Source organism: Triticum urartu, chromosome 7 (assembly GCF_003073215.2).
Source record: "Triticum urartu cultivar G1812 chromosome 7, Tu2.1, whole genome shotgun sequence".
Taxonomy (NCBI): Eukaryota; Viridiplantae; Streptophyta; class Magnoliopsida; order Poales; family Poaceae; genus Triticum; species Triticum urartu.
The window spans coordinates 77,307,831-77,333,502 of NC_053028.1; the positions used below are offsets into that span (position 1 = coordinate 77,307,831).

Sequence of the window (25,672 nt, forward strand, 5' to 3'; positions counted from 1 at the left end):
TATGAATTTTACAAGGTCCATTAAGCCATCCCTCCAGTACGATTCCATGCCCTGTAAAGGGTTTTGGTTTTTTGGTTTTTAACCCGGGTGTCTGATGATGATGCACCCTTTTATTTCGGATGGGGTTTCTATTCAGGGCCGGATTGTCCCAAAATTTAGTTTCGGTTTTCCGGGCGCTTTCCATCGCACAGTACTTTTGTACTATGGACGTCAAGTCAGCGAAGCGTGTAAGATCACGACGACCTGTGGCGTTGAGGATTCCTTTGTCCGTGCAATTATTGCAGAAGATTGAGATTGCGTCTTCCTCGCGGCAGTCCTTTATCATGTTCATAACCAGGAGGAACCTCGCCCAGTAATGATGTACTGTTTCTTCGGCCTTTTGCCTGATTTGGGATAGATCGCTTATGTTCGGGTGGGTGGGTGGAATTAAATCCGGAACTTCACCCACTCTAAGACTCAGAGGCCAAGGAGTTTCCGAACTCTGAAGTTTGGATTCTTGGATGTTGTCCAGTGAATCTAGCATGTTGCCTGATTCTAAGTTCAGGTCTTGAGTTACATCCTCCCCTCCACGGGTGTCCGGCTTGGAGGGATCAGGAATCCGGACGTAGCTAGTCCTTAAGATAGATGAAGAGTCGCCGCACTGTGCCTCTACCACGGCAACGTGATGGGTGACTTGGGGAGAATTAATTTCTCTTAGATCGGGTTTAAGCCCAACCTGGTCATAATCCGTAGTGACCCCCAAGGCGGCGATGCGATCCAAGAGCTCATTTATGGAAGAGAGCTCCATTGGATCTAACTGCTCGGCAAGTTCCGAGCTGATGTGAAGATTGCTTTTGATGACCCGAGAGGTCACCGTCGGCGCAACGGCCGAACTGGCGGTCATGAGAAAACCGCCTAGCCGGAGAGTTTGGCCGACAGCCAAGGCTTCCTTAGTAACGGCGTCGTCTTTAAAGACGGGAAGAGGCATCCTTCCTGATTGCGACGGCACAGAGGAACTCTCAATGAAAGCATCAATGTCGGTGTCAAAACCGGCGGATCTTGGGTAGGGGGTCCCGAACTGTGCGTCTAGGCCGGATTGTAACGGGAGGCAAGGAACACGATGTTTTACCCAGGTTCGGGCCCTCTCGATGGAGGTAAAACCCTATGTCTTGCTTGATTAATATTGATGATATGGGTAGTACAAGAGTAGATCTACCACGAGATCAAGGAGGCTAAACCCTAGAAGCTAGCCTACGGTATGATTGTTGTATGATGAAGTTGTCCTACGGACTAAAACCCTCCGGTTTATATAGACACCGGAGAGGGTTAGGGTTACACAAAGTCGGTTACAATGGTAGGAGATCTTGAATATCCGCATCGCTAAGCTTGCCTTCCACGCCAAGGAAAGTCCCATCCGGACACGGGACGAAGTCTTCAATCTTGTATCTTCATAGTCCTGGAGTCCGGCTGAAGGTATAGTCCGGCTACCCGGACAGCCCCTAATCCAGGACTCCCTCAGGCGTCATCGGTGGTGCAGCCATAGCGGAGAAGTAGATGATGGGGAAAAACAGAGAAAGGAGAGAGGGGATCTGTGTGTGGATGGATAAGGGAAAAGGGGTGGGTAGGATAAGCTGTGTGCGGCCCCGTGAGCGTCGCTCGGAAAGCGACCGGCCGAGTGTTCGACCGGTGCGCCGAAGCGAAACGTTTTCCTAATTTTAATGCTTCGGAGAGAATATGGTGTCCCCTTAAATAAAAGGAGAGAATATGGCGCCAGTAGTCCCCTCGAATAAAAGGAGAGAATATGGCGCCATACTTACTGGCGTTTTCTAGTCGCGTCATCTTCGTTTGCGGCTCAAGCAAGCAGAGTAAATATATATCAAGCGAGCAAAGTTCTTGTCTTGAACGTCAAAGCTTTCAGAGTCTTCATGTATCTCGTCATTGCCGCCCAACGTGGCTCAGGGTGAAACCGATTAAGGAGTCCTCATCCCAGGCCACCAGGCTTGGAACTGTCATGGTGAGGGGTCCGTAAACCGGGACACCAACAACGGCGTTAGCTGTTTATCCCACAAATACTTGTCTGGGCAGGGATATGGTCGCCATTTGCTTTCGTTTAAGCTTTCTTAAGCCTTAAGGCATTTGTTAAACTTACCAGTCTAAGGTATAATTCTCTTGTGTTGTATGCTTTGTATTTTGGTCAAAAGATCCTTCTATTGTATTTCTTCGTCAAACTTGACTCTTCGAAGGAGTTATGGAAGAACTGCCAGCGAATGAAAGCTTGTGTAGGGAAGAACTGCTAGCGAACACAATGTTTTTATAATGCCATATGTTTGATTCCACACACTCGGTTGTGCAGGCGTTTGCTGGGACCTCCCCTAGTGAACATTCGTCAGTTGACATTTCTTTCAAAGAGCATATTGCTATGATCTTGGTAGGGGGGAAAAGATCAGTAGGCCTCCTTTGATTCCAAAGGATTCTTATAGAAATTTTAAAGAAATTTTGGAGGATTAGAACCCTTACTAATTTTTTCTGTTATTTTTGTGGGGGGTTAATTTTTTCTATGTTAATTGTTTTGCTTCATAGGATTGAATTATATAGAAATTTTCCTAACGATTCCTTTATACTATATTTCAAAAAATTGCATCTTTTTAAACCTCTTTGAAATAATTCTCTGTTTTATGATGCAACCAGAAGAGTAAAAATCTTATAGTATTGAGCTAAGGAGGATATTTTAATTCTAGGTTTTTCCAATTTCCATATTTTTAGAGTTCTATGAATCAAAGACGCTCTTAATGTCAGATAGACTTTCTGTCATTTTTCTCCCCTAATCCTAGGCTGCTAGGGTAAACTCTCCCATCCAGATTTTATCAGTGGGACTATGGATTCATCTCCCCTCTAAATGTCGCTCCGGCAGCCCGTTGCAGGGAAGGGGAATCCCGATGCCTTCGCTCTGGTAAATAGTTTAGATTAGGTCTTTCTAGTCATCACAGGTGCTTCGTTGGGGCGGATGGCGGCGCTTCAATTTTTCTTCAGGGCCCCAATCCTTCTTAAGTTCATCCGTCTGGACATAGTCGATGGAGGTCCGGCGCAGATTTCTGTCGTCTCCTTGAAGCGGGTTTCTCGTCATGTGGCGAGATTTGGTGTCATGTATTTCAGATCTATGTAGGGGTTCAAGAACGACGACTGCGGCTACAAGACGTTGGTTAGGACACGTGCACCAAGACTTTATAGTTGGCATTAACAAAGGTCAAGCCAGCTCCGGTAGAGAAGCGGCGATAGGTAGCGCGTCGGCGGCTCGTTCTGAGTGCAGTAGTGTTCGTTCCGTGGTCTCGGAATTTCAATGTAATTTTATTATGCTCGATATGTTTTTCTAGTGAATTTTAATAGGTCTGATCCTTCAAAAGAAAAGCTCTTAATGTGAGAGGGAAGATGGGACAGGGATAGCGATTTGAGCGATCGTTTTTTATGTGGCACGCGACACACGCGATAGCGACCAAACTGCATGGAACTTAAAAAAAAGGTCAAATTTCTGCATGCAATGCGCGGGGCCAGAGATTCGTCGTCGTTGTCGAGACAGCGAGACGTGAGACGTGGCCACACGCACGTGACGAGAGTACGCGGCCGCTTGAAGAAACTACTACTCCTACTAGTAGGGATGGGGCTCGGCTCGGCTGCCACTCCAGTTCCCGGTGCATCAAGCTCCAGTTCCAGCGGCTTCCACACCGACGCCACCGCCCACCGGAGCCCCAATGGCCGCCGCCGGAGACCTCAGGTCGGAGTACCTCCAGGTCCTGCTCAGCCGCCGCCGCGAACCCCAAGGTCAGCCAGCCCCCCCCCGTACGTGTCTCCTTCTGTCTCCCGCGCGCGGAGCTTGAGTCGATCAGTGGCTTGTTCTGAATCTGCTCCATCGTCGCGCCAGTGCCTCTGTCCGTGGAGCAAGGGACTCCGGTGACGAAGCCGCTGTTCCAGGGCGACTGGCCTCTGGGGCCCAGAGAGGTCAGGATCCGTTCCGATTTGAAGAGCGATGCGCTTGCTGTGTGTGTGTCAATGTCAGCTCAACCGTGTCTCTCGTGAACTTTTCCCAGGCCATGGAGTCGTGCCCGAGGAAGGAGGTGGAGGACTTCCACGAGAAGCTGGTCGAGGAGAATTTCTTCCTGATTACGGAGGTATACTTACCAACAGATTGATGCTATTACATACATGTGCTTCACTTGGCTCTTCAACGAACAGTCAGGTGAGCAGGGGCGTGTACCTGTACTTCTGCTGAAACTCAACGACAGTACTGCTCCCGAAAGGAAGCCGGTTGTTGTGATACTGCACAGCTCTTACAAATGCAAGGAATGGGTGCGTCCACTGCTAGAGGTAGAATTGCTTCTCATTTCAACCATACGTACATTACATCAGCTTTTAACACTGCTAGTTATTGGCTCCTAAACTTGTTGACATTTGCAGGCATATGCCTCCAGGGGTTATATTGCTGTTTCCATCGATTCTCGCTATCATGGTGAAAGGGCCAGCCACAAGAATACTTACACCGATGTAATCTACTTATTACTTCCTTTCTTCTCCTACCAATTCCATGAAATGTTCGACAATTAATTATGGTATCCATAGATTTCAACTGACCCAACCATCCCTACTGGCTACTTTCATGGTTTGAACACAGGCACTGAAAGCAGCTTGGAGGAATGGGGACACGATGCCTTTTATTTTTGACACGGTACCATATGTTATTTCAACTTGTTACTGTTAATCTTTTGCTCCTTCTTAACAAGTCGATGGTTATTTGTACGAAAAAATGTCAAGCCGAATATATACAGGATGTGGTTCTACTCTTAAACTAATCTGATTGGTAAGCCACTGGTGTTGGTGTTAGACCGGCTGGATTAGCGCCTCAGCTGGATTTTGGGTTTCTGTGTGATTGTCTTCTACCATATGACCTGATTTATAGTACTTCAAAATATGATTGGCCTTTCGATTTTTACCATACTCAGCAAGTAATATGTGCAGGCATGGGACTTGATAAAGCTTGCAGATCATCTTAGTGCAAGGAAGGATGTCGATCCCTCAAGGATTGGGATTACTGGTGAATCACTCGGAGGTATTATTATCATGGTTGCATCATGATACTAGAATTAATGCATAGGTTTCACTTTTAGAAATTTTACATTTTTTATTTGGAGCTGAATACAGGAATGCATTCATGGTTTGGTGCTTTCGTGGATACACGGTACAGTGTTGTTGTTCCGATAGTTGGTTTTCAGGTACACACAGCAGCATGTTATTTATGTTTTGTCGATGATTTTGTGATTTGTTCCATGTAAAGCTAATCTCTTTGTGGTGACTACAGGGATTTCGGTGGGCAATAGACAATAACATGTGGGAAGCCAGAGTTAACAGCATCAGGCCTGTATTTGAAGGTGAGATACCATGCATGATGCATCCTCTTTTAAGTTTATGCTCACACCATTGAAAAAATATATATCACAACTGAAATATAGCATATCAGTTCAGAACATTTACATGTAAATATCCATGTCGTTTTATTCTTTTTTCTTTCCTGTAGAGGCAGCAACTGATTTAGGGAAGAGTGAAATAGATTCGGAGGTTGTGGAGAAGGTGACTATCTGATTTATCTGGCCTTTATTTCTGATTATTCATGTAGAAAAGTTTCATGATCATGTGTTGACATATTTTTACCAGGTTTGGGACAGGATAGCACCTGGGCTTGCTTCACGGTTTGATGCACCTTACTCGGTTCCCCTGATTGCACCACGTCCGCTCCTCCTCCTAAATGGTAAAACTGTGAAGCATATATTCCGTATTGAGTGCTTCTGTTTTGTCCAATACTTGTTCATAACCCCACATATAGAACTGTCTCTCACTCTTCAGTATATATTTTAGTTTTATTGTTGAGCCAGAACTGTTGTTGGCCCTTCGTTAATTTTTATTCATTTATTTTGCTAATTGAACATGTTTCCTGCTTCTGGTGCTTCATTTACCAATTATGATGCAGGCGCTGAAGACCCTTGTTGCCCTATCGCTGGTCTACAAGAGCCTGCTTCCAGAGTTGCTGAAGCTTATGAAAAAGCTGGTTCTGCGGAGAAGTTCAAGGTAACATGCAAACTACTACAACCTCCGTCCGGAATTACTTGTCACTCTGACAAGTAATTCCAGACGGAGGGAGTATTTTCTTATCGCGATGAAGATGAGACTTTCTTTCAAAATTGTACGGGCTTGGTTAGAGTGTTTTTCAGAGCTCGAGCTCCATGGTACCCCTGTGAACAGTAAAATCGAAAATAATTAGTAAAAAAAATCTGAAACTTCGTGTGATTTATTATGACCAAATGTTGCAGCTGCTTGCAAAGTTTTGTGTCCAAATAACATTCTAGGAGCTCATACAGAAAACAACAATTTGTGCTCAAACTTGTGTGCACTGTTGAGCAGAACTTTTTTTGTTAGCCCGTCGGATGTCATATGGACCCCAAATTTTGCAAGCATCTAAGACATTTGGACATAAATAATGTCACAAAATTTCAGATTTTTTTATTTTTATTTTACTATTCACCGGGTGCCATGGAACCCGTTTATACTTTATACTTGTATTAATCTTTTCGGGTTAAATGGCTAATCCTGCTGATAGTAATAATTATTATTAGTACTATGAACCCCTTTGTTCTAGAATTCTTGTCGAGGTTTTAGTTCAAATTTGAAATAAAACCACGACAAGAATTCGTTCCATAATTCTTGTCCTGGTTTAGCTCAAATTATGGAATTATGGAACGGTGGGAGTATAAATTTGTAAAGTTTTTGTTTAAGGTATTCTCTCCTGTAGAGTTAAAGCTATAGATCAATATGGGCAGTGCTAAGATGGAGTAATCATAGTACAAGCACAGAAAAAATGAGACTCTGTTCCTACAATGTAAAAGAGCCAGATATTTTAGAATACAAACTTTGTCCAGGAAATTTAGATCTTATACTGGGTCAAAGGCTTTTTCCTTTGTGCTTTTTTTCACTTCATTCCATTGATGATTTGTGTCCTCTTCCGTGGCAAATACGTGATTGTGTTGACTGTTGACTATTGACCTAGGATGACAGGGAGCTGTGATCCTGGTAAAACACAGGGTGCCTCTTGGATTGCTAACGCCATTTTTTGATCTGCTGTATGCTGTTCAGTTCATCGTGGAGCCGGGAGTTGAACATATGTTAACGGCGAACATGGTGAAGGAAGCGAGCGAATGGTTCGACCGATTCCTGCAGTAGCTCGGGGTTCGGGATGCTTCATGGAGTGCACGGCCTCAATAAATTGTCCTCACTTTCGGATCACTGTCGTTGTTGAATAAATCCCTTCGCCGTGATGGTGCGTGCGCGGCGAGTTCGCCTAGACCACGGTGACCGCGCTCGGCACTCGTTGGATCGTGGGATGGCGCGGTCCGCAAGGAGGCCGGGTACTGCGCGATCTCGTGGCCATTTTTCTGTCGTTGCTACTAATAACAAGAGGAGTGCAGTGAAAAGCCGTGAGGTTTTACGCAGCACAAATTCTGTGTGCTCCACAGACTTGATTTGTTCCATCATTATCTAGCTAATCGCTACGCTATATTTCTCCATTTGAAACGACACAGCATATGTGAGCAGTTTTTTTATCATGCACCATCATGTTTCCTGGGGAGCTCTGCATATACTGAACTGTATTTACCATTGTTCAAGAAAATCGTTGACTCGTAACTGCCCAGTTAGTGGCGACACTCCAACCTGACAGTGCCCCCCCCCCCTCCCCCCCGTGATGAGGACATCTCTGCCACAATTGCACCCACCGCGACATCAGTTATTCCATCTGGACCTATGACTAGAGCACGAGCGAGACAGATAAATGACCAGGTACTATCGCTCCTTTGTACATATGATTTAACTAATGAGAATATTATATTACACTCATGTTTGGATTTACTTGTACTCAGGAACGAAGGTGTTGGAGAGATAAGGAGGAAAAGCCGCATGCAGATGGAAGATGAAAAATGTTGCACGTTGATTCCACAAGCAGCAACACTATTGACATGCAAGAAGGTACCTAGCCACGTACGTGCTGAAGTGCAAAAGGAGGAGAAGGAGTATTAGGCTTCCTGGACCGGAGAAGGCCACGTCCGCGTGCAGCCCACACCGTCAACAGCTAAACAAGGAAATAAACTACATGTGGGCCGGCTCATGATTCTGATTTCTTTCAAGTCGTAGCCGACCAGGATTCGTCTACGCGCAGGCGGCCGTACTCTAATAAATAGTTAGCTACTGTTAGGTTTAGATCTCGGGTTTTATTGTATTGTCTAGCCATCGCTACAATTCGCATCTACGAGACGTGTAGGACTACCGCCTTGTCAGATCCACAGTGGAACCCCAACTTTTCATCTAGTTCGTGTGCTCAGTTTATTATCCGCAATTTCAGTTGCAATTCACCTTTGTTCTTGCCGGTTCTTCGGTTGCTTGCAGGAACTTGAACCTCGTTGTTCAGGTTGATCGTGCCTACGGCAAGGTCAATAACCATCGGAGATTGGTTTAGCGATTGTCGAGGCATATCGTCGGGTACGGTATAGCCGGATCGTCAAGGTCAAAATCCACCAAATCGATAATTATCCCCACTCTCATCGAAAGATCGGGCCGCCGTCACATCAAGTGGTATCAGTTTTCAGGTTCATCGGTGAGAGATTTACAGTTTTATTAGATTAGTTATTTTCTGTCCCATAGACCCACAAAAAGAAGCAAAAAAAATTAGATTAGTTCATCCATCACACCTACCTTTTTTAGCCTTTAGCAGTTTTTGCATCTAGTATTTGCATCGTTGAATTTTTGGTTACATTCATCCTAGAATTAGTGCTGGTTTAGATTGGTTAGGATGTAAAATTATCTACTAGATCAATCTGTTTTTGTCCACCCACATAATCCCTTCCGCTCGTTCACGATCAAAAATAAATAAATATTGCGATCGATTGTTTCCGATTCTTATTACCTCCGGACGCCTGTGTTTTTCTTTGCTATATTTTTATCAGTCGATGATTTGATCACACAAAATCACCGTCGCACAGCAGCAGCTTACGGCCAGACAGACAATCATCCGTGTCTGACACCATACATCCGCCCATCCATCCACGCGCTTGCTTTGCTAGAGCCCGCCAGCGCCGCTTCACCACACGCACCACGCCAGACATTCAAATCTCTTTGTCTGCCTCCACACGCGCCACAACCAACACTCTCCACCAGCAGCCTACTGTTTCTGTGCATTAGTACTACTAGTTTTAGGTAATCTCAACACCAGTGCACGTATAGCTAGCTCTCGTAGCACCTTTGTCCAGTAGCCTTGCTTTGTGTCCCTGACGTCTGCTAGCAACCGGCCTCAAAAAAAAGGGAAAAAAAAGAAAAAAATCAAAAAAAGAGTGAAAAAAATCAAAAGAAAAGTTAAAAGAAAAAGTTGCAAAAAAATCAGGCCGGCTAGCATCTGTTTTGGGCTGATATTTTCTTTTCTGGACATTATTTTACTGCTACAGTGTTCATCGCCGCGTCATTTATCATCTGCTTTCGAGCTTTATTATACACGGCATTTATACCTCACTTATATCTAGCTACTTAGAGCTATCATATTTTTCATCGGTTTCCACTCACTTGTTTCAGTATCTAGGCTTAGATTGTTTTATCTCTTACTAGTCGACTGCCAGCACTAGTTAAGAGTTTGAGCAATTATTCAGCTTGCATTACTTTTTGCTTAATTGTGCCACATATTGTGAGTTGAGGAAACCTTCACCAAGCTCCACTTCCTATATCGTATCTTGTTCGGTCCCTTGGTAATCGCTATATCAATCTTTTGATCACTTTTGACATCGCCAACGGCCGACAACCACTGCAGCACGGTAAGAACTGGTAAAGAGCTTGGTAATTGCTCGAGAGTTGCGAGACATTTTCCACCGCCTCACTATAGTTACTGTAGGAGCAATATACTTGTGATTTTGTTCTTGTTCCGTCCTAACCATGGCAGGTGACGAAGACAACATGAAAGCCACGGTGGCACGCCTTGAGGAGGATGTGCATGCATACACCGAGCGGTTCACATCGTTCGAGGGCGCACTTGATAAGCGTCTCAAGTCGATCGAGGATAGCAATGAGACGTTCACCCAAACACTTGCATCTATTATGAAACGTCTTGATGCCCAGGATGCCCGTCTAGGTGCCGCCTCCACTTCCGCTCCGCATCTTCCAGCCACCAACACAGGTCTGCAACGAGCTCGTCGGGTACTCCCAGGAGACCCGGGGCACCCTCTTTCATACACCGATGCCGTCGACCAGCCCCGTCCTCGCAATGCCAACTCGATAGCCGACGACATCCAAGATGACAACTATGATGGTGATTCTGAGGATCCTGATGCAGTTAATGATAACAATGATCGTGATCATCGTCGACTACGCAATAATCAACAAGGTATGGGACGACACCAGCGTCCTCAGGTACGTGGCCATGACGATTCTTTGGGTAGAATTAAATTTGTCATGCCTCCTTTTGATGGGAAATATGATCCAGATGTTTATCTTGACTGGGAATTACTAGTTGATCAAAAATTTGCTTGCCATGATTTTCCTGATGATAAAAGAGTTAGGGCTGCAACTAGTGAGTTTAGTGCTTTTGCTTCTGTTTGGTGGAGAGCACATTGTCGTAAACATCCTAATAATATTCCTGCCACTTGGGAAGCTTTGAAATTAGTAATGCGTCACCGTTTTGTTCCTGGATATTATGAACGTGACTTGCTAAATAAACTACAACGCTTGAACCAAGGATCTAAATATGTGGAAGACTATTATCAAGAATTGCAAATGGGCATGTTACGTTGTGGTTTAGTTGAGACTGAGGAAGCCTCTATGGCTAGGTTCTTGGGTGGATTGAATAGAGAAATTTATGACATACTTGCTTATAAAGATTATCATTCAATGACCCGTTTATTCCATCTTGCTATACATGCTGAACATGAAGTGCAGGGTCGTTCCAGACTGCGTCCTAATTTTTCTGCAGGTCGTACTTCCACATGGGCGTCGCGCACTCCTGCTGCCCCGTCCACTCGCACCTCTACAACAGCACCTGCAACCTCTCGACTGGGGCCTTCTTCATCAACTTCAGCATCACACACTTCGGCACCACTGAAGAGTAATACACAAATTCCAACAAAAAGTTCATCGTCATCGTCCGCTTCCTTCAAAAGAACAAAGGATATCCAATGCCACACTTGCAAGGGATTTGGCCATGTCATGAAGGAGTGTCCTAATAAGCGTGTATTGATCATTCGTGAAGACGGCGAGTACGACTCTGCTAGTGATTTTGATGAAGACACATATGCCTTGCTTGCTACACATGAAGACGATGACACAAGACCGGAGCAAGAGGAAGAACATGTGACCGCTGACGACGCCGATAAGTACATGAGTCTTATATCACATCGTGTACTTAGTGCTCAGATTGTCAAAGCAAAGAAGGATCAACGTCACAACCTCTTCCACATCAAAGGAGTCGTCAAGGAGCGTTCCGTTCGCATAATCATTGATGGAGGGAGTTGTAACAATTTTAGCAAGCATTGACATGGTGGAGAAGCTCTCCCTACCTTCGCGACAACATCCACAACATACTACATTCAATGGTTTAATGATGGTGGAAAGGTAAAGGTAACACGCATGGTGAGAGTTCCTTTTTCTTTAGGTTCATACCATGACACTATTGATTGCGATATTGTGCCTATGCAAGCTTGTTCTATGTTACTAGGAAGGCCATGGCAATATGATAAACAATGTTTACATGATGGTAGAACTAATCAGTACACTCTCACACATAAAGGAAAGAAAATCATTCTACACCCTATGTCTCCTGAGCAAATTTTAAAAGATGATCTTGCTAGGGCTAGTAGAAACACAAATATTGAGCGTACTCAATCTGAAAATCAGAAAGTTGTTGATGAGTTAGAACAATTTAATAAGCTGCACAAATCTGATCCTAGCACATCTAAAGAAATTAAATTGAAAGGTGTATCTTTCTTAGCTACACGTGCTGAAATTTTTGAGTTAGATGCTCATACTGATGAATGTTATGCTCTTATTTGCAAAGAAGTTTTGTTTTCATTTGAGGATATGCCTTCTTCTTTGCCTCCTGTTGTCGCTAACCTTTTGCAGGAGTATCATGATGTTTTTCCAAAGGAAGTACCACCGGGGCTGCCACCTATGAGAGGAATTGAACATCAAATTGACTTGATCCCTGGCGCCTCATTACCCAACCGTGCGCCGTACCGGACTAATCCAGAGGAGACTAAGGAGATTCAGCGACAAGTTCAAGAACTACTTGAAAAAGGTTACATTCATGAATCCCTTAGTCCATGTGCTGTACCAATTTTACTTGTTCCTAAAAAAGACGGTACTTCGCGTATGTGTGTTGATTGTAGAGCCATCAATAATATTACAATTCGATATCGTCATCCTATTCCTAGATTAGATGACATGCTTGATGAACTCAGTGGCTCAGTTGTGTTTTCTAAAGTGGACTTGCGTAGTGGCTACCATCAAATTCGTATGAAACTAGGTGATGAATGGAAAACTGCTTTCAAAACTAAATTTGGTTTATATGAGTGGTTAGTTATGCCTTTTGGATTGACTAATGCACCTAGTACTTTCATGAGACTAATGAATGAAGTTTTGCGAGCTTTTATTGGACGATTTGTGGTAGTATATTTCGATGATATTTTGATTTATAGCAAGAAGTGCACTTTTTGCATGGATCGAGTGCGTGCTGTTTTTTCTGCTCTGCGTGCTGCACGTTTATTTGGTAATATCGAGAAGTGCACTTTTTGCACGGATCGAGTCGCTTTTCTTGGTTATGTTGTGACAGCGCAGGGAATTGAAGTTGATAAAGCCAAGGTTGAAGCAATCCAGAGTTGGCCGACCCCTAACTCGGTCACACAGGTACGAAGTTTTCTCGGACTTGCTGGGTTCTACCGGCGGTTCGTGAAAGATTTTAGTACCATCGCAGCGCCGCTCAACGAGCTCACAAAGAAATGTGCCATTTGTTTGGAGCGACGCACAGAGGAAGCCTTCACTATTCTTAAAGATAAGCTTACACACCCCTTTGCTGAATTACCTGATTTCAATAAGATGTTTGAATTAGATGTGATGCTAGCGGCATTGGTTTAGGTGGTGTTTTATTGCAGAAGGAAAACCAGTAGCATACTTTAGTGAAAACTCAGTGGGCCTAGTCTGAATTAATTCAACATATGATAAAGAACTTTATGCACTAGTTCGGACTTTTGGAGACATGCACATTATTTATGGCCTAAGGAGTTTGTTATACATTCTGATCATGAACTCAAGCATATTAGAAGTCAAAGCAAACTGACCGTAGACATGCATGGGTTGAATTTATTGAATCCTTTCTTATGTTATTAAGCAGAAAGGGAAGGAGAATGTTATTGCCGATGCTTGTCTAGACGCTATACCCTATGTTATCACAACTTGACTTCAAAATTTTTTGACTTGAAACTATAAAAGAGCAATACGCTAATGATGTCGATTTTAAAGATATATTGCTCAATTGCAGGGAGGGTAGAACTTGGAACAAGTTCGTCATTAATGACGGATTTGTTTTTCGCGCTAACAAGCTATGCATCCCAGATAGCTCTATTCATCTTTTGTTGTTATAGGAGGCGCATGGAGGAGGACTTATGGGACATTTTGGCGTCAAGAAGACAGAAGCCATCCTTGCTAGTCATTTCTTTTGGCTAAAAATGAGAAGGGATGTGGAGAGATATGTTGCACGCTGCACGACATGCCAAAAAGCTAAGTCACGCTTGAACCCACATGGTTTATATATGCCTCTTCCTGTTCCTAGCACTCCTTGGGAAGATATATCTATGGACTTTGTATTAGGACTGCCTAGAACACGACGGGGGAGGGATAGTATATTTGTTGTTGTCGATAGATTCTCTAAGATGGCACATTTTATACCTTGTCATAAAAGTGACGATGCTACTTACATTGCTGATTTGTTCTTCAGAGAAGTAGTTCGTTTACATGGTGTGCCAAATACAATTGTTTCTGATCGTGACACAAAATTTCTTAGCCACTTTTGGAGGGTGTTGTGGACAAAATTGGGGACTAAGCTTTTATTTAGTACTACATGTCATCCTCAAACAGATGGTCAAACTGAAGTGGTTAATCGAACATTGTCTACTATGCTTAGGGCTGTTTTGAAAAAGAACTTAAAAATGTGGGAAGATTGCCTGCCTATGTAGAGTTTGCTTATAATCGTTCAGTTCATTCTACCACAAAGTTATGCCCTTTTGAGATTGTTTATGGATTTATACCTCGTGCGCCTATTGATTTATTACCCATTCCATCTTCGGAGAAGGTAAACCTTGATGCTAAAGAACGTGCTGAGCTCGTATTGAAAATGCATGAGATGACTAAGAAAAATATTGAACGCATGAATGCCAAGTATAAACTTGTTGGTAGTCAGGGTAGGAAAAGTCTTGTGTTTGAACTAGGTGATTTAGTATGGTTACATTTGTGAAAAGACCGTTTCCTTGATTTACGAAAGTCAAAATTAATGCCTCGTGCAGATGGACCTTTTAAGGTGATAGAAAAAATTAATGAGAATGCGTATAAGCTTGATCTGCCTGCAGAATTTCGGGTTAGTCCCACATTTAATGTTGCAGACTTAAAACCTTATTTGGGAGAGCATTAAGAGGTACCGTCGAGGGCGACTTCAATTCAAGAAGGGGGGGATGATGAGGACATCTCTGCCACAGTTGCACCCACCGCGACATCAGTTATTCCATCTGGACCTATGACTAGAGCACGAGCGAGACAGATAAATGACCAGGTACTATCGCTCCTTTGTACATATGATTTAACTAATGAGAATATTATATTACACTCATGTTTGGATTTACTTGTACTCAGGAATGAAGGTGTTGGAGAGATAAGGAGGAAAAGCCGCATACAGATGGAAGATGAAAAATGTTGCACGTTGATTCCACAAGCAGCAACACTATTGACATGCAAGAAGGTACCTAGCCACGTACGTGCTGAAGTGCAAAAGGAGGAGAAGGAGTATTAGGCTTCCTGGACCGGAGAAGGCCACGTCCGCGTGCAGCCCACACCGTCAACAGCTAAACAAGGAAATAAACTACATGTGGGCCGGCTCATGATTCTGATTTCTTTCAAGTCGTAGCCGACCAGGATTCGTCTACGCGCAGGCGGCCGTACTCTAATAAATAGTTAGCTACTGTTAGGTTTAGATCTCGGGTTTTATTGTATTGTCTAGTCATCGCTACAATTCGCATCTACGAGACGTGTAGGACTACCGCCTTGTCAGATCCACAGTGGAACCCCAACTTTTCATCTAGTTCGTGTGCTCAGTTTATTATCCGCAATTTCAGTTGCAATTCACCTTTGTTCTTTCCGGTTCTTCGGTTGCTTGCAGGAACTTGAACCTCGTTGTTCAGGTTGATCGTGCCTACGGCAAGGTCAATAACCATCGGAGATTGGTTTAGCGATTGTCGAGGCGTATCGTCGGGTACGGTATAGCCGCATCGTCAAGGTCAAAATCCACCAAATCGATAATTATCCCCACTCTCATCGAAAGATCGGGCCGCCGTCACATCACCCCCCCCCCCACCTGCCCCCGCGTCGTCCTCCTGGGCGACTCGGGTGGCGACTAGGGTTCCCCCTGCGCCGCCACCCCCTTTTCCCCGTTCTCCCTCGCCGCCACCTGAGGGTCTCGCCCGGATATTGCCCGCGGACGCCGGGGAAGGTGGCGGTGAGGCCTCTGACGCTTCGTCCATGGCGGAGGTCTTCGGATCTGGGGCGGCGGCCCTGTTTGGCGAGGCAGCGGCGTCCTCTCGGCTGGCGCCGGCTGCGGGTGATTCTGGCCGGATTGCTCGACCACGCGGGTGGTGAGCCGCCGGCGGGGGCTGGCTGCGGCGCGGAGTTTTCCCCTCCTTGCCGGATCTGAGGTTTGGCTCCCTCCTCCTTGACTCCTTCTGGCCGTCCCCTGCTGCTTGCGTCTCGTGCGCTGGATCTGGAGATGATGTGTGCTCGGTGGTGAGGCTTGGGACTACGGGAAACCGTTTGGTTGGCTTGTCCGGCCCGGCGGCAGCGACGCCTTGGCGCCGTTCTTCCTCCCTGGAGGTGCCGCCGAGGTCCTCCCCTCTCCACCCTCGTTCCCCTCCCGGGTGAAAGCCCAAAATCCGGCTAGGATTGGGCGGCAACGGCGCGTTTCGTGTCGTGCTCCTCCTTGGAGGTGCCGCCTGGGGAGGGCTCGTGTTCGGGTGAGGTGTGTCAAAGGTCCGAGCTTTGGGCGGCTCTGGTTGTCTGGCGGCGGCGGTTTCGTCGGGATTTGCTTGGCCGACATTGTCCCCGTTCCCCTCAAGGGTGGTGCCCACTGGGTGTGGCGTGTTTGGCTCAAGGCTAGCGGTACGGCGCCTTCGATCCGGCGGTAGGGGATAGGGTTCCCCTTCCCAGCATTAGCAACACGGCCCCGGCGGTGGGCTCCCGGTGCTCTTCTTCAACGGCCGACGGGTCTTGCTCCTCGACGTTCTGCGGTCTTCCTTGATGTCCTTGCCGCCCTTCTTCAGCAGCTGCTCCCGGTGGCTTTCCGGCAGTCTACTGGTGTCCTTGGTTGCGGTGGTATAGTGGATGTTGTGTGCTCATTGTCCATGGTGGTGTGCTCTGCGGTTGCTCCTGGCTCCGAGGTTGCCATCGCTTCTGCTCTAGGGTGAGCGCTTCTCAGGTCCGCTGTTTCGATGCCTTTCGATCTAAGGCGAGAGGGAAGGGTCCCTCTGCGGCGCGAGAGGAGGAAGACGCCTGGTTTTCTTCATCCTGCGAGTCAGCCTAGTTCATGCCCACACTCTGTTCTAGCAGGTCTTCATCCTGCTCTGCCAGTCGCTACCTTTGTTATCAGTTTTGCTGCTGTCTTCGGCTAGTACATGCTATGGGCTCGGTTGTATTCCTTTCGTGCTTGTGCGCTGCGTTGAGTTGTAAGCTTCCTAGAGTGCTCCCTTGTATCGTTGGGCCGATGTGGTTTGGTGTATGTTTGTAATTCCTGACCGGTTGATGGCTTTGTTAATTTAAAGCCGGGCTCTTCGCGAGCCTTCGTTCTAAAAAAAACTGCCCAGTTAGCTGATAAATAGGGGGTTAATTTAGTTATTCCACCGATAAATCGGTTAGGAGGCTACTCACGACTCCCTACTCATCTCGGTCTGCCCCGCACACTGTCAGTGAGAACCGATAGTTTAAAACGAGGGATGTCGTTGGAGGGCCTCCACCTGGTTGGCTGTCCATCCGCGGACATTTGAGGACGCTCGTTTAAGGGATGGTGTTGGAGATGCCTTAAGCAATACCAAACCAATCAGAGATAAAACAAAAGATAGGAGATATACTTCATTCATTTGAATCATCACTTATGTGAATGTTAGTAACCCAAAAGTATCTTTTGAAGCAAATTATAAATATAGTCGTTTTCCTTGTGATAACGGTCTTGCTGACGCCGATAACAATGGCGTATGTGGACGTCGTTTTCCTCATGGAGGTGCCATCATGGATCTCGTTTCAACTCCACCATCTTGTTTCATGGTTACCCGGTGGGAACCTATGATCGGCCTTGCCCGGTCAGATGACAGGGCGTGTCCTCACATCACTTCCTTCTTGAAGGTGTCATCTTGGAGACCCATACGATGGCTACCGTTGCTGCATGTGGTTGGACTGGGTGTGCTTGGTGGTGGTGGTGCGACCAGATGGGGGTCGACGGTGGTGTCGTCTTCTCAGGACCTGGCAAAGACACTATTTGGTGTTGTCGAGCGGCCAAATGCTTCTTCGTGTCTCTTCTGCAGTGGTGTTCCTTTGGGGTTTGCCGGCAGTGCCTTTGGTGCCGCAGTGCTGCCATTTGTTCCCCCTCGTGATGTTCCTCGTGATGTTCTTCTACACGGTAACCCAGCGATTCCTCTTCTCACCAAATGAGCTACCAAGAATTATTTGTCTGCCATCTACTTGGGTCCTTTGTTTTTGTCTGTTTGAAGTTGGATGTGACCTCCATTTGCACTCCGCCATGGTCTATGACCGGCCTTGGTAGAGATATGTTCTTCTAAGGCAGTCTTTGTGAGCATGTTACTTTGCTACTTCCCACCAATTGACCCCCCCCCCCCCCCACCCCCCGACATGGTGAATTGACATTCTCTCTATGCAGTTGAGCCAGAGTTTTCCGCTTGGTCATTCTCACCTCGCCAGAGAAAGACCACCCTAATGTTTGGTGTTGGATGGCTCGGAGTTGGTTTTGGTGTAGCTCCCGATGATGAACCTGTGTTATCCAATATTTGTGGTTTCGGTGTTGCTGTTGTTGGTGTGCTCACTGGGTGACCGGTGAATTTGCCTCCATTTTTTCCTCTGGCGCATTGTCCTGCCTTCTAGTCTCTCTTCTGCTTGTGTTGGCATGTATATGCTCATGACATAACCATGTGTTATGTTGTAACTTTGTACTTGGTTTTACGATCCTAAATATATGTCTCAGGACAATTCTGAATTCACACACCAAGGCGAGTCCGATCTACAGAAATCAGTCACTCAGATCTGGATTACAACTTAGAAAAGAAGTAAAGTAGTTCGCCCTCCTCATGTTCAACTTTTCAAATAATCCATTTGTGATGCCCTCTGCAACCTAGCACCATCATATTTAACAACACATCCAAGCCTCTCACTTACAGGTAGGCCTAACTTTGGAACTTAACCCATTCGGGTCCCGCATGCTTCTTTGATGGTATGAAGGTTCTCTGTGACCTACAGGGCCCAACTCATGGCTCTTTATCCATAGTAAGCTATTGCTCATGGAATTACAACTTCCTCCGGCTTCAATTTCGCCAGGCTCGACAATGGCTTCAACGCCTTTGGTTGCAGTTCCTTCAAGCTCCCCTTTTTTAGCTTCAGACTGTTCGACCTCTTCAGTTGCTGCACATTTGGCAAGGGCTTTTTTACGGTACCCTATACTGCTGAAGCAGGATAGACCAGTATAACTAAATCTGACCATTGAATTCTTGAGGGTAGGATAGGCATCAAAATTAAGGGCGACATGTTTTATTTTTGCCACGGGCCTAGGTTTCAGCCCATTTTGTACGCACACGGCACACCCAGTCATTCGCCTCCTTCTCCTTGCCGCCGCCGCCAGTCGCCGCCGCCGCCAGTCGCCGCCGCTCGCCTCCTTCTCCCTGCCGTGGGCGCCGCCGGCAGTCGCTGCCACTCTCCCACGCACAGCCCTGCTCGCGCGGCCGCCGCCACCCCGCCAGTCGCCGCCGCTCGCCTCCTTCTCCCTGCCGTGGGCGCCGCCGGCAGTTGCTGCCACTCTCCCACGCACAGCCCTGCTCCTGCGGCCGCGCCACCCTAGTCGACAAAGCTGCTTCCGCCCTTGTATATCCACGCTCGCCGTCGTGGACCTCTGCGGCGCGTCCCTGTATCTGGACGTGGTAAGGATTACTCTTGTGAACACTAAAGTAGAATTGGCATGTCTTCAGTTCATGGACAAATCATGTTGAGTAGTGCTGCAGGATGGAAAAAATCACAGTTAATTAGATCTTGCATGATGGGGAAAATCAGAGTTAATTAGATCCTGCAGTGCATGCTCGTCAAAAGAAATGTTCTTACGGAATGCATTGTCATCTGGTACATGGTGTTTACCAGTGGGTCATTTGTGCTGGATAGTGGGGGGAGGGGGGGGGGGGTAGCCACGGTTTATTAAGTGTAATGTTGTTTTGTGCTAGAATTCATATGCCTGTGTACTGCTGTCTATGAACGACAAAACATCATGGCTCAGTTTCGGACAATAACAAAAATAGTACCAAATGTTGTTCAATGACATACTGGAGTATATGTAATGTTCTGTTTGATTATATACGCAAGCATTGTTACTGATGCATTTTGATCTTATTGTTCATACTTTTAGCACGACATACTAAGGCTATCTTATTCTTCATACTGAAACGAGTTTCAGTTTCACAAGTGGAATTCAAATAAGTGAGATTTGATTCTTTATTAATTGCAGTGTTTGACATGGAATATGGGAGTGCCACCCTGGAGGACATTGCAGAATATGACACGGTAGTCAGTCAAATTTTTGGCAGCGAGGAAGAAGGTTACAATTACTATAATGCATATGCTCGGTCAAAGGGTTTTGGTGTTAGAAAGGAAGAACTGACTAGGAAGTCGGACACGAACATAGCTTTTCGGCGCCTCTATGTCTGCTCTAAAGAAGGATATCGGGCGAGGAAGCACTTTGAGAAGACTAAACGGGTGCGAACTCCTAGGCCGCTGTCACGTTGTGGATGTGGCGCTCGGATGGAGATCGAGCTTCGTATGGATAATGGTGAATGGTTTGTAAAAGATTTTGTGGACGAACATAACCATCCACTCGCTAAGCCTGAGCAGACAACTTACATAAGGTCACATCGTGGGCTGAGTGACGTGCAAAAGGCTGATGTCATTGAGTATGGAATTGGTGGCCTTCGAACACATCAAATAATGGAAGTAATGGAGAAGGATAGTGGTGGTTTCAGCAAGGTAGGCTTTATACCTCGGGACCTGTATAATTTTGTTGCCAAGTACAAGAAGGAAAGGATAGAAGGCCGTGATGCCAAATTTGTGCTCCGTTATATGGCAGCCCGAAAGGACATGGATGGCGAATTTTTTTACAAGTACACAACTGATAGTGAAGGGCATCTGCTGAACATCTTTTGGGCAGACGCACAGTCTCGGATTGACTACGATGCCTTTGGTGGCGTCGTGATCTTTGATAGCACTTACCGTGTGAACAAATACAACCTGCCGTTTGTCCCCTTCATAGGAGTGAATCACCATCGCAGCACGACCGTGTTTGGCTTCGGTATTGTCTCAGCTGAGACCGAGGCATCTTTTGTGTGGTTGCTTGAAGCATTTTTGGAGTCAACGCAGCAGAAACATCCTAGATCAGTTATCACAGATGGTGACCATGCAATGGCGAAGGCAATAGCGGCGGTTTTTCCCAATACAGATCACCGGTTGTGCAGCTGGCACATTGAGCAAAACATGATACGACACCTACATAAGCAAAAGCTCAAGGATTTTAGGAAATTTGTTTATCACATCTGGGATGTCAATGAGTTTGAGAGACGTTGGGTTGAGTTTATGGTGGATTATGATATCTCTGAAAAAGATGCTTGGATTATGACGATGTACGAGCTGAGGAAGAAGTGGTCTAGGGCCTATACGAAAGGTAGATATTTCCTTGGCATGCAGAGCAATCAGCGTAGCGAAAGCCTAAACTCTAGGCTTCATAAGAATCTGGATAGGAGAATGTCACTTGTTGATTTGCTAGAGCACTCAGATCACTGTTTATCGCGTATCCGCAAGAATGAGGCCGAGTTGGATGCTACAGCTTCACTGACAGTGCCTTTTACTGAATTAACAGCTGATCCACTTGAGAGAAGTGCTGCTCTCATTTATACTCCAGTGATGTTCAAGAAGGTAAAACATCAAATCATGCAGTTGTCAAAATGGGAAGTAGCAGAAGTGACCAAGAATGATGCCTTTGTTCTGTATACAGTAGGTCGCAAAGAGAGTAGGCATGTGATGTATGATGTGAGGTTTGTCATGGCAGGCCCGTTGCTTTAGAGCTTGAATTGCCGTTGTCTGAAGATGGAATCGGAGGAGATCCCGTGCGCTCACATTTTTTCTGTTCTAAAATACCTTGGCTTAGTCAGCATTCCTAGGTGTTGTGTCTCAACAAGATGGACGATGGTAGGCAAGTCCGCATTTGACTCAGAGAGGAATGGTAATATGCATGAATGGTCTGAGCGGATGGATCGTTACCATGAACTCCGGAACATTTGTAGTTTGTATTTATTCAAAACTTCAAACAGCCAGGAGACGTCACAGAAGGTGGTGGATTTTCTCAAGGGTATTATAGCTGAAGGGGGCGAAGATGGTGGGGAAAATGAGGCGGCATCACTGGGCCCTCTTCCAGCATATTTTTCAGGGTCAAGCCAAGCATGTCCAGGAAATGTCCGGAATCCAAAAATAATTAAACCGAAAGGTGCTCCATCCAAGACATCCAACAAGAGGTGGAAGCCGTTTAACGAGATTTGGAATGAAAACAATGTTCCGAAGAAGTGAATTTTATTTTTATAATGCCTGACTTTTATAATGCCAGACTTATATGAATTGATTTTTTTAGTGGTGGTGCCGCTCATGTACTCGTCTACTCATGCTATTGATGCATCTCCTGAAACCATTATTTTGTTGCGTTGTGTGGCAGAAGATTTATTGTGTTGGTGTTTCCTGAATGATTTATCTTATCGCATGAAGGTCATTTTATTGGGATTAGGAAGTGCATAGTAAGCGTGTTCATATGATCTCGCGAGTCAATTTCTAATTTCTTGGGTGAGTTATATATTTTGTTCTTGAGCTGAAAAGTTGGCTATGGCGGTATCTGGACGGATGGTTGCACATATATGCAAAGTATACACTGAAAAGGAGGTAATAGGTGAAAATCATAAAATGAATTACCGTTTTGGGCTACAGATAGTAAAAAATAATTACAAGCAAAATATAAATAATGTCCATAATGGGATTCGAACCCGTGACCTTGAGGACATTACTAGACAACGTAACCAAATGAACAAATATTTTTTATGTAACTTTTCAGATATATAGTTATTTATGTCACTTCAGATAGCTCGCAATAAAAAAAATACTCCCTCCGTTCCTTGATATAAGGTGTATAGATCTTTTAGAAAAAGTTCGAAATATAAGGTGTCTTGCGTTGCCCCATTCGTTTGAATATTTTTTTAGGGATTTGATTACATTTACTTATATTAGGCAAACTCCTCTATTTTCTCATGTCAATTAGTCAGGTGTAATCTCGCCCAAAACTTGTGAAATTTTCACTCCAGTGCGTTCTTTAATTTTTGTGCCAAAAACTATACACCCTATATTTGGAAAATATTATAACTAGGGTCGGAAATTATTTTCTACAGATAATTGGAGTCACCTAATATCCTTCTGTACATCCTAAAAATTGGAAAAAGTTTGAGCTCATTTGGTTGAGTTGGAAAAGAAAATGCCTTTGAGACTTGGCCTCCGGCAGACCCGAACGGTCCTGATTGCACATGATGTACGTGATGATATGGATGAAATGACACCAAATTTTGTCAGCATGTGTGCATGCCCAATGTATTCCCCCATGCATGATTTGAACGAAAACAGACAGTGAACGCACGTTGCGTCACGTCCGGGCGGTGTTTTAGGGTTTTTTCAGCGGGAAAATCCTAAAATATGCATCGAACGTCGGGAATCAACGAAAATTGGCATGCATTATTGCCATGGTGCTGTGAGGGTGTGTAAAAAGTTTGGGCTCATTTGGTTGAGTTGGAAAAGAAAATGCCTTTGAGACTTGGCCTCCGGCAGACCCGAACGGTCCTGATTGCACATGATGTACGTGATGATATGGATGAAATGACACCAAATTTTGCCAGCATGTGTGCATGCCCAATGTATTCCCCCATGCATGATTTGGACGAAAACGGACAGTGAACGCACGTTGCGTCACGTCCGGGCGGTGTTTTAGGGTTTTTTCAGCGGGGAAATCCTAAAATATGCATCGAACGTCGGGAATCAACGAAAATTGGCATGCATTATTGCCATGGTGCTGTGAGGGTGTGTAAAAAGTTTGGGCTCATTTGGTTGAGTTGGAAAAGAAAATGCCTTTGAGACTTGGCCTCCGGCAGACCCGAACGGTCCTGATTGCACATGATGTACGTGATGATATGGATGAAATGACACCAAATTTTGCCAGCATGTGTGCATGCCCAATGTATTCCCCCATGCATGATTTGGACGAAAACGGACAGTGAACGCACGTTGCGTCACGTCCGGGCGGTGTTTTAGGGTTTTTTCAGTGGGGAAATCCTAAAATATGCATCGAACGTCGGGAATCAACGAAAATTGGCATGCATTATTGCCATGGTGCTGTGAGGGTGTGTAAAAAGTTTGGGCTCATTTGGTTGAGTTGGAAAAGAAAATGCCTTTGAGACTTGGCCTCCGCCAGACCCGAACGGTCCTAATTGCACATGATGTACGTGATGACATGGATGAAATGACACCAAATTTTGCCAGCATGTGTGCATGCCCAATCTATCCCTCCACGCATGATTTGGACGATAACGGACACTAAACGCACGTTGCGTCACGTCCGGGCGGTGTTTTAGGGTTTTTTCACCGGGAAAACCCTAAAATATGCATCGAACGTCGGGAATCAACAAAAATTGGCATGCATTATTGCCATGGTGCTGTGAGGGTGTGGAAAAAGTTTGGGCTCATTTTTGGTTGAGTTAGAAAAGAAAATGCCTTTGAGACTTGACTTCCGGCAGACCCGAACGGTCCTGATTGCACATGATGTACGTGATGGCATGAATGAAATGACATCAATTTTTTTCCAGCACGTGTGCATGCCCTATCTATACCCCCCACGTAAAATTTGGATGAAGCCGGACACCTAACGCATGTTGCGTCACATCTGAACAGTGTTTTAGGGTTTTTTCACCGGGAAAACCCTAGAAAATGCATCAAACGTCGGGAATCAACGAAAAATGGCATGCATTCTTGCCATGGTGTTGTGAGGGTGTGGAAAAAGTTCGGGCTCATTTCGTTGAGTTGAAAAAATACATGATGGCATGCATAAAATGACACCAACTTTTGCCAGCATGTGCGCATGCCCATTCTGTACCCCCACACAAGATTTGAACGAATTCGGACACCGATCGCACGTTGCGTCAGTCCAGACGGTGTTTATGGTTTTTCAGCCAAAAACCATTAAAAGAATACATCGAACATCGGAAATCAACAAAAATTGGCATGCATGCTTGGTGCTGTGAGGGCGTGGAAAAAGATTGAGCTCATTTGATTAAGTTGGAAAAGAAAACGCCTTTCAAACTTCATCTCCGGCAGACCCGAACGGTCTTAGTTGCACATGATGTACGTGATGGCGTTGCATGAAATGGCATCAAATTTTGCCCACCATGTGTGCATGCCCGATCAACCTGGACTTTTGAGCCTGATACAAGGGATCCGTCTCGGTCGAGAGTGCTGCTTCTTGGTGTTGGAATTGTTGAATGAAAATTTTGTAAGAAATAAAAAAATACTTGAGATATGAAAAAAATGAGGGATACTGGAGATATGAAATTGGTTAGTACCCGATTTGCTACCACAGTGAGGGGATATATATTGGAGTTTTTATTTAACTTTTTTGACACTTGAGATATGTATTGCAGACTGCCATGCACGGGAGTTAGGTATAGCTGTCCCGCAAATAAAGGGAGTTAAGCTGCCAATATCCAGAGAAAGAAATAACAGAAACCCATCGTACTACTAATACGCTCGATCTAATCTCCCTCCAGTTTCCGCCGCCGCCGTTTCCACGACGTCCTCCACAAAGTTGCCTGTGTGACACTGCATAGTTCGTTCATGGAGCATCTCTCTTATCATCCACCACCACGGAAGACACCACGAGGGAACCCGCCACCACCGCCATCAGTGAACCCGTCACCTGCGAACCAGCCATCAGCGAACCTGCCACCACCGTCATCAGCCAACCTGCCACCAGCGAACCAGCCAT

The 25,672-nt window shown here is 45.4% G+C and overlaps 1 protein-coding gene across 1 annotated transcript; it reads left to right on the forward strand.

Moving 5' to 3' along the window:
• The first annotated feature begins 3,634 nt into the window (after window positions 1-3,634).
• On the forward strand, window positions 3,635-7,626 carry LOC125518418 (putative hydrolase YtaP). Its single transcript, XM_048683267.1, has 13 exons — window positions 3,635-3,795; window positions 3,896-3,972; window positions 4,062-4,142; window positions 4,207-4,338; window positions 4,429-4,515; window positions 4,643-4,696; window positions 4,987-5,077; window positions 5,170-5,240; window positions 5,327-5,396; window positions 5,543-5,595; window positions 5,680-5,773; window positions 5,993-6,090; window positions 7,153-7,626. Exons 1-13 carry the CDS (start codon window positions 3,726-3,728, stop codon window positions 7,237-7,239), a joined length of 1,065 nt encoding a protein of 354 aa, XP_048539224.1. The 5' UTR covers window positions 3,635-3,725; the 3' UTR covers window positions 7,240-7,626.
• The last annotated feature ends 18,046 nt before the right edge of the window (window positions 7,627-25,672 follow it).

Excerpts from the sequence above, each read along its gene's own strand:
- LOC125518418 (XM_048683267.1), top strand. The coding sequence starts at position 3,726 with ATGGCCGCCGCCGGAGACCTCAGGTCGGAGTACCTCCAGGTCCTGCTC. Across the intron at positions 3,796-3,895 it reads CCGCCGCCGCGAACCCCAAG|TGCCTCTGTCCGTGGAGCAA; the intron begins GTCAGCCAGCCC and ends TCGTCGCGCCAG. Across the intron at positions 3,973-4,061 it reads GGCCTCTGGGGCCCAGAGAG|GCCATGGAGTCGTGCCCGAG; the intron begins GTCAGGATCCGT and ends AACTTTTCCCAG.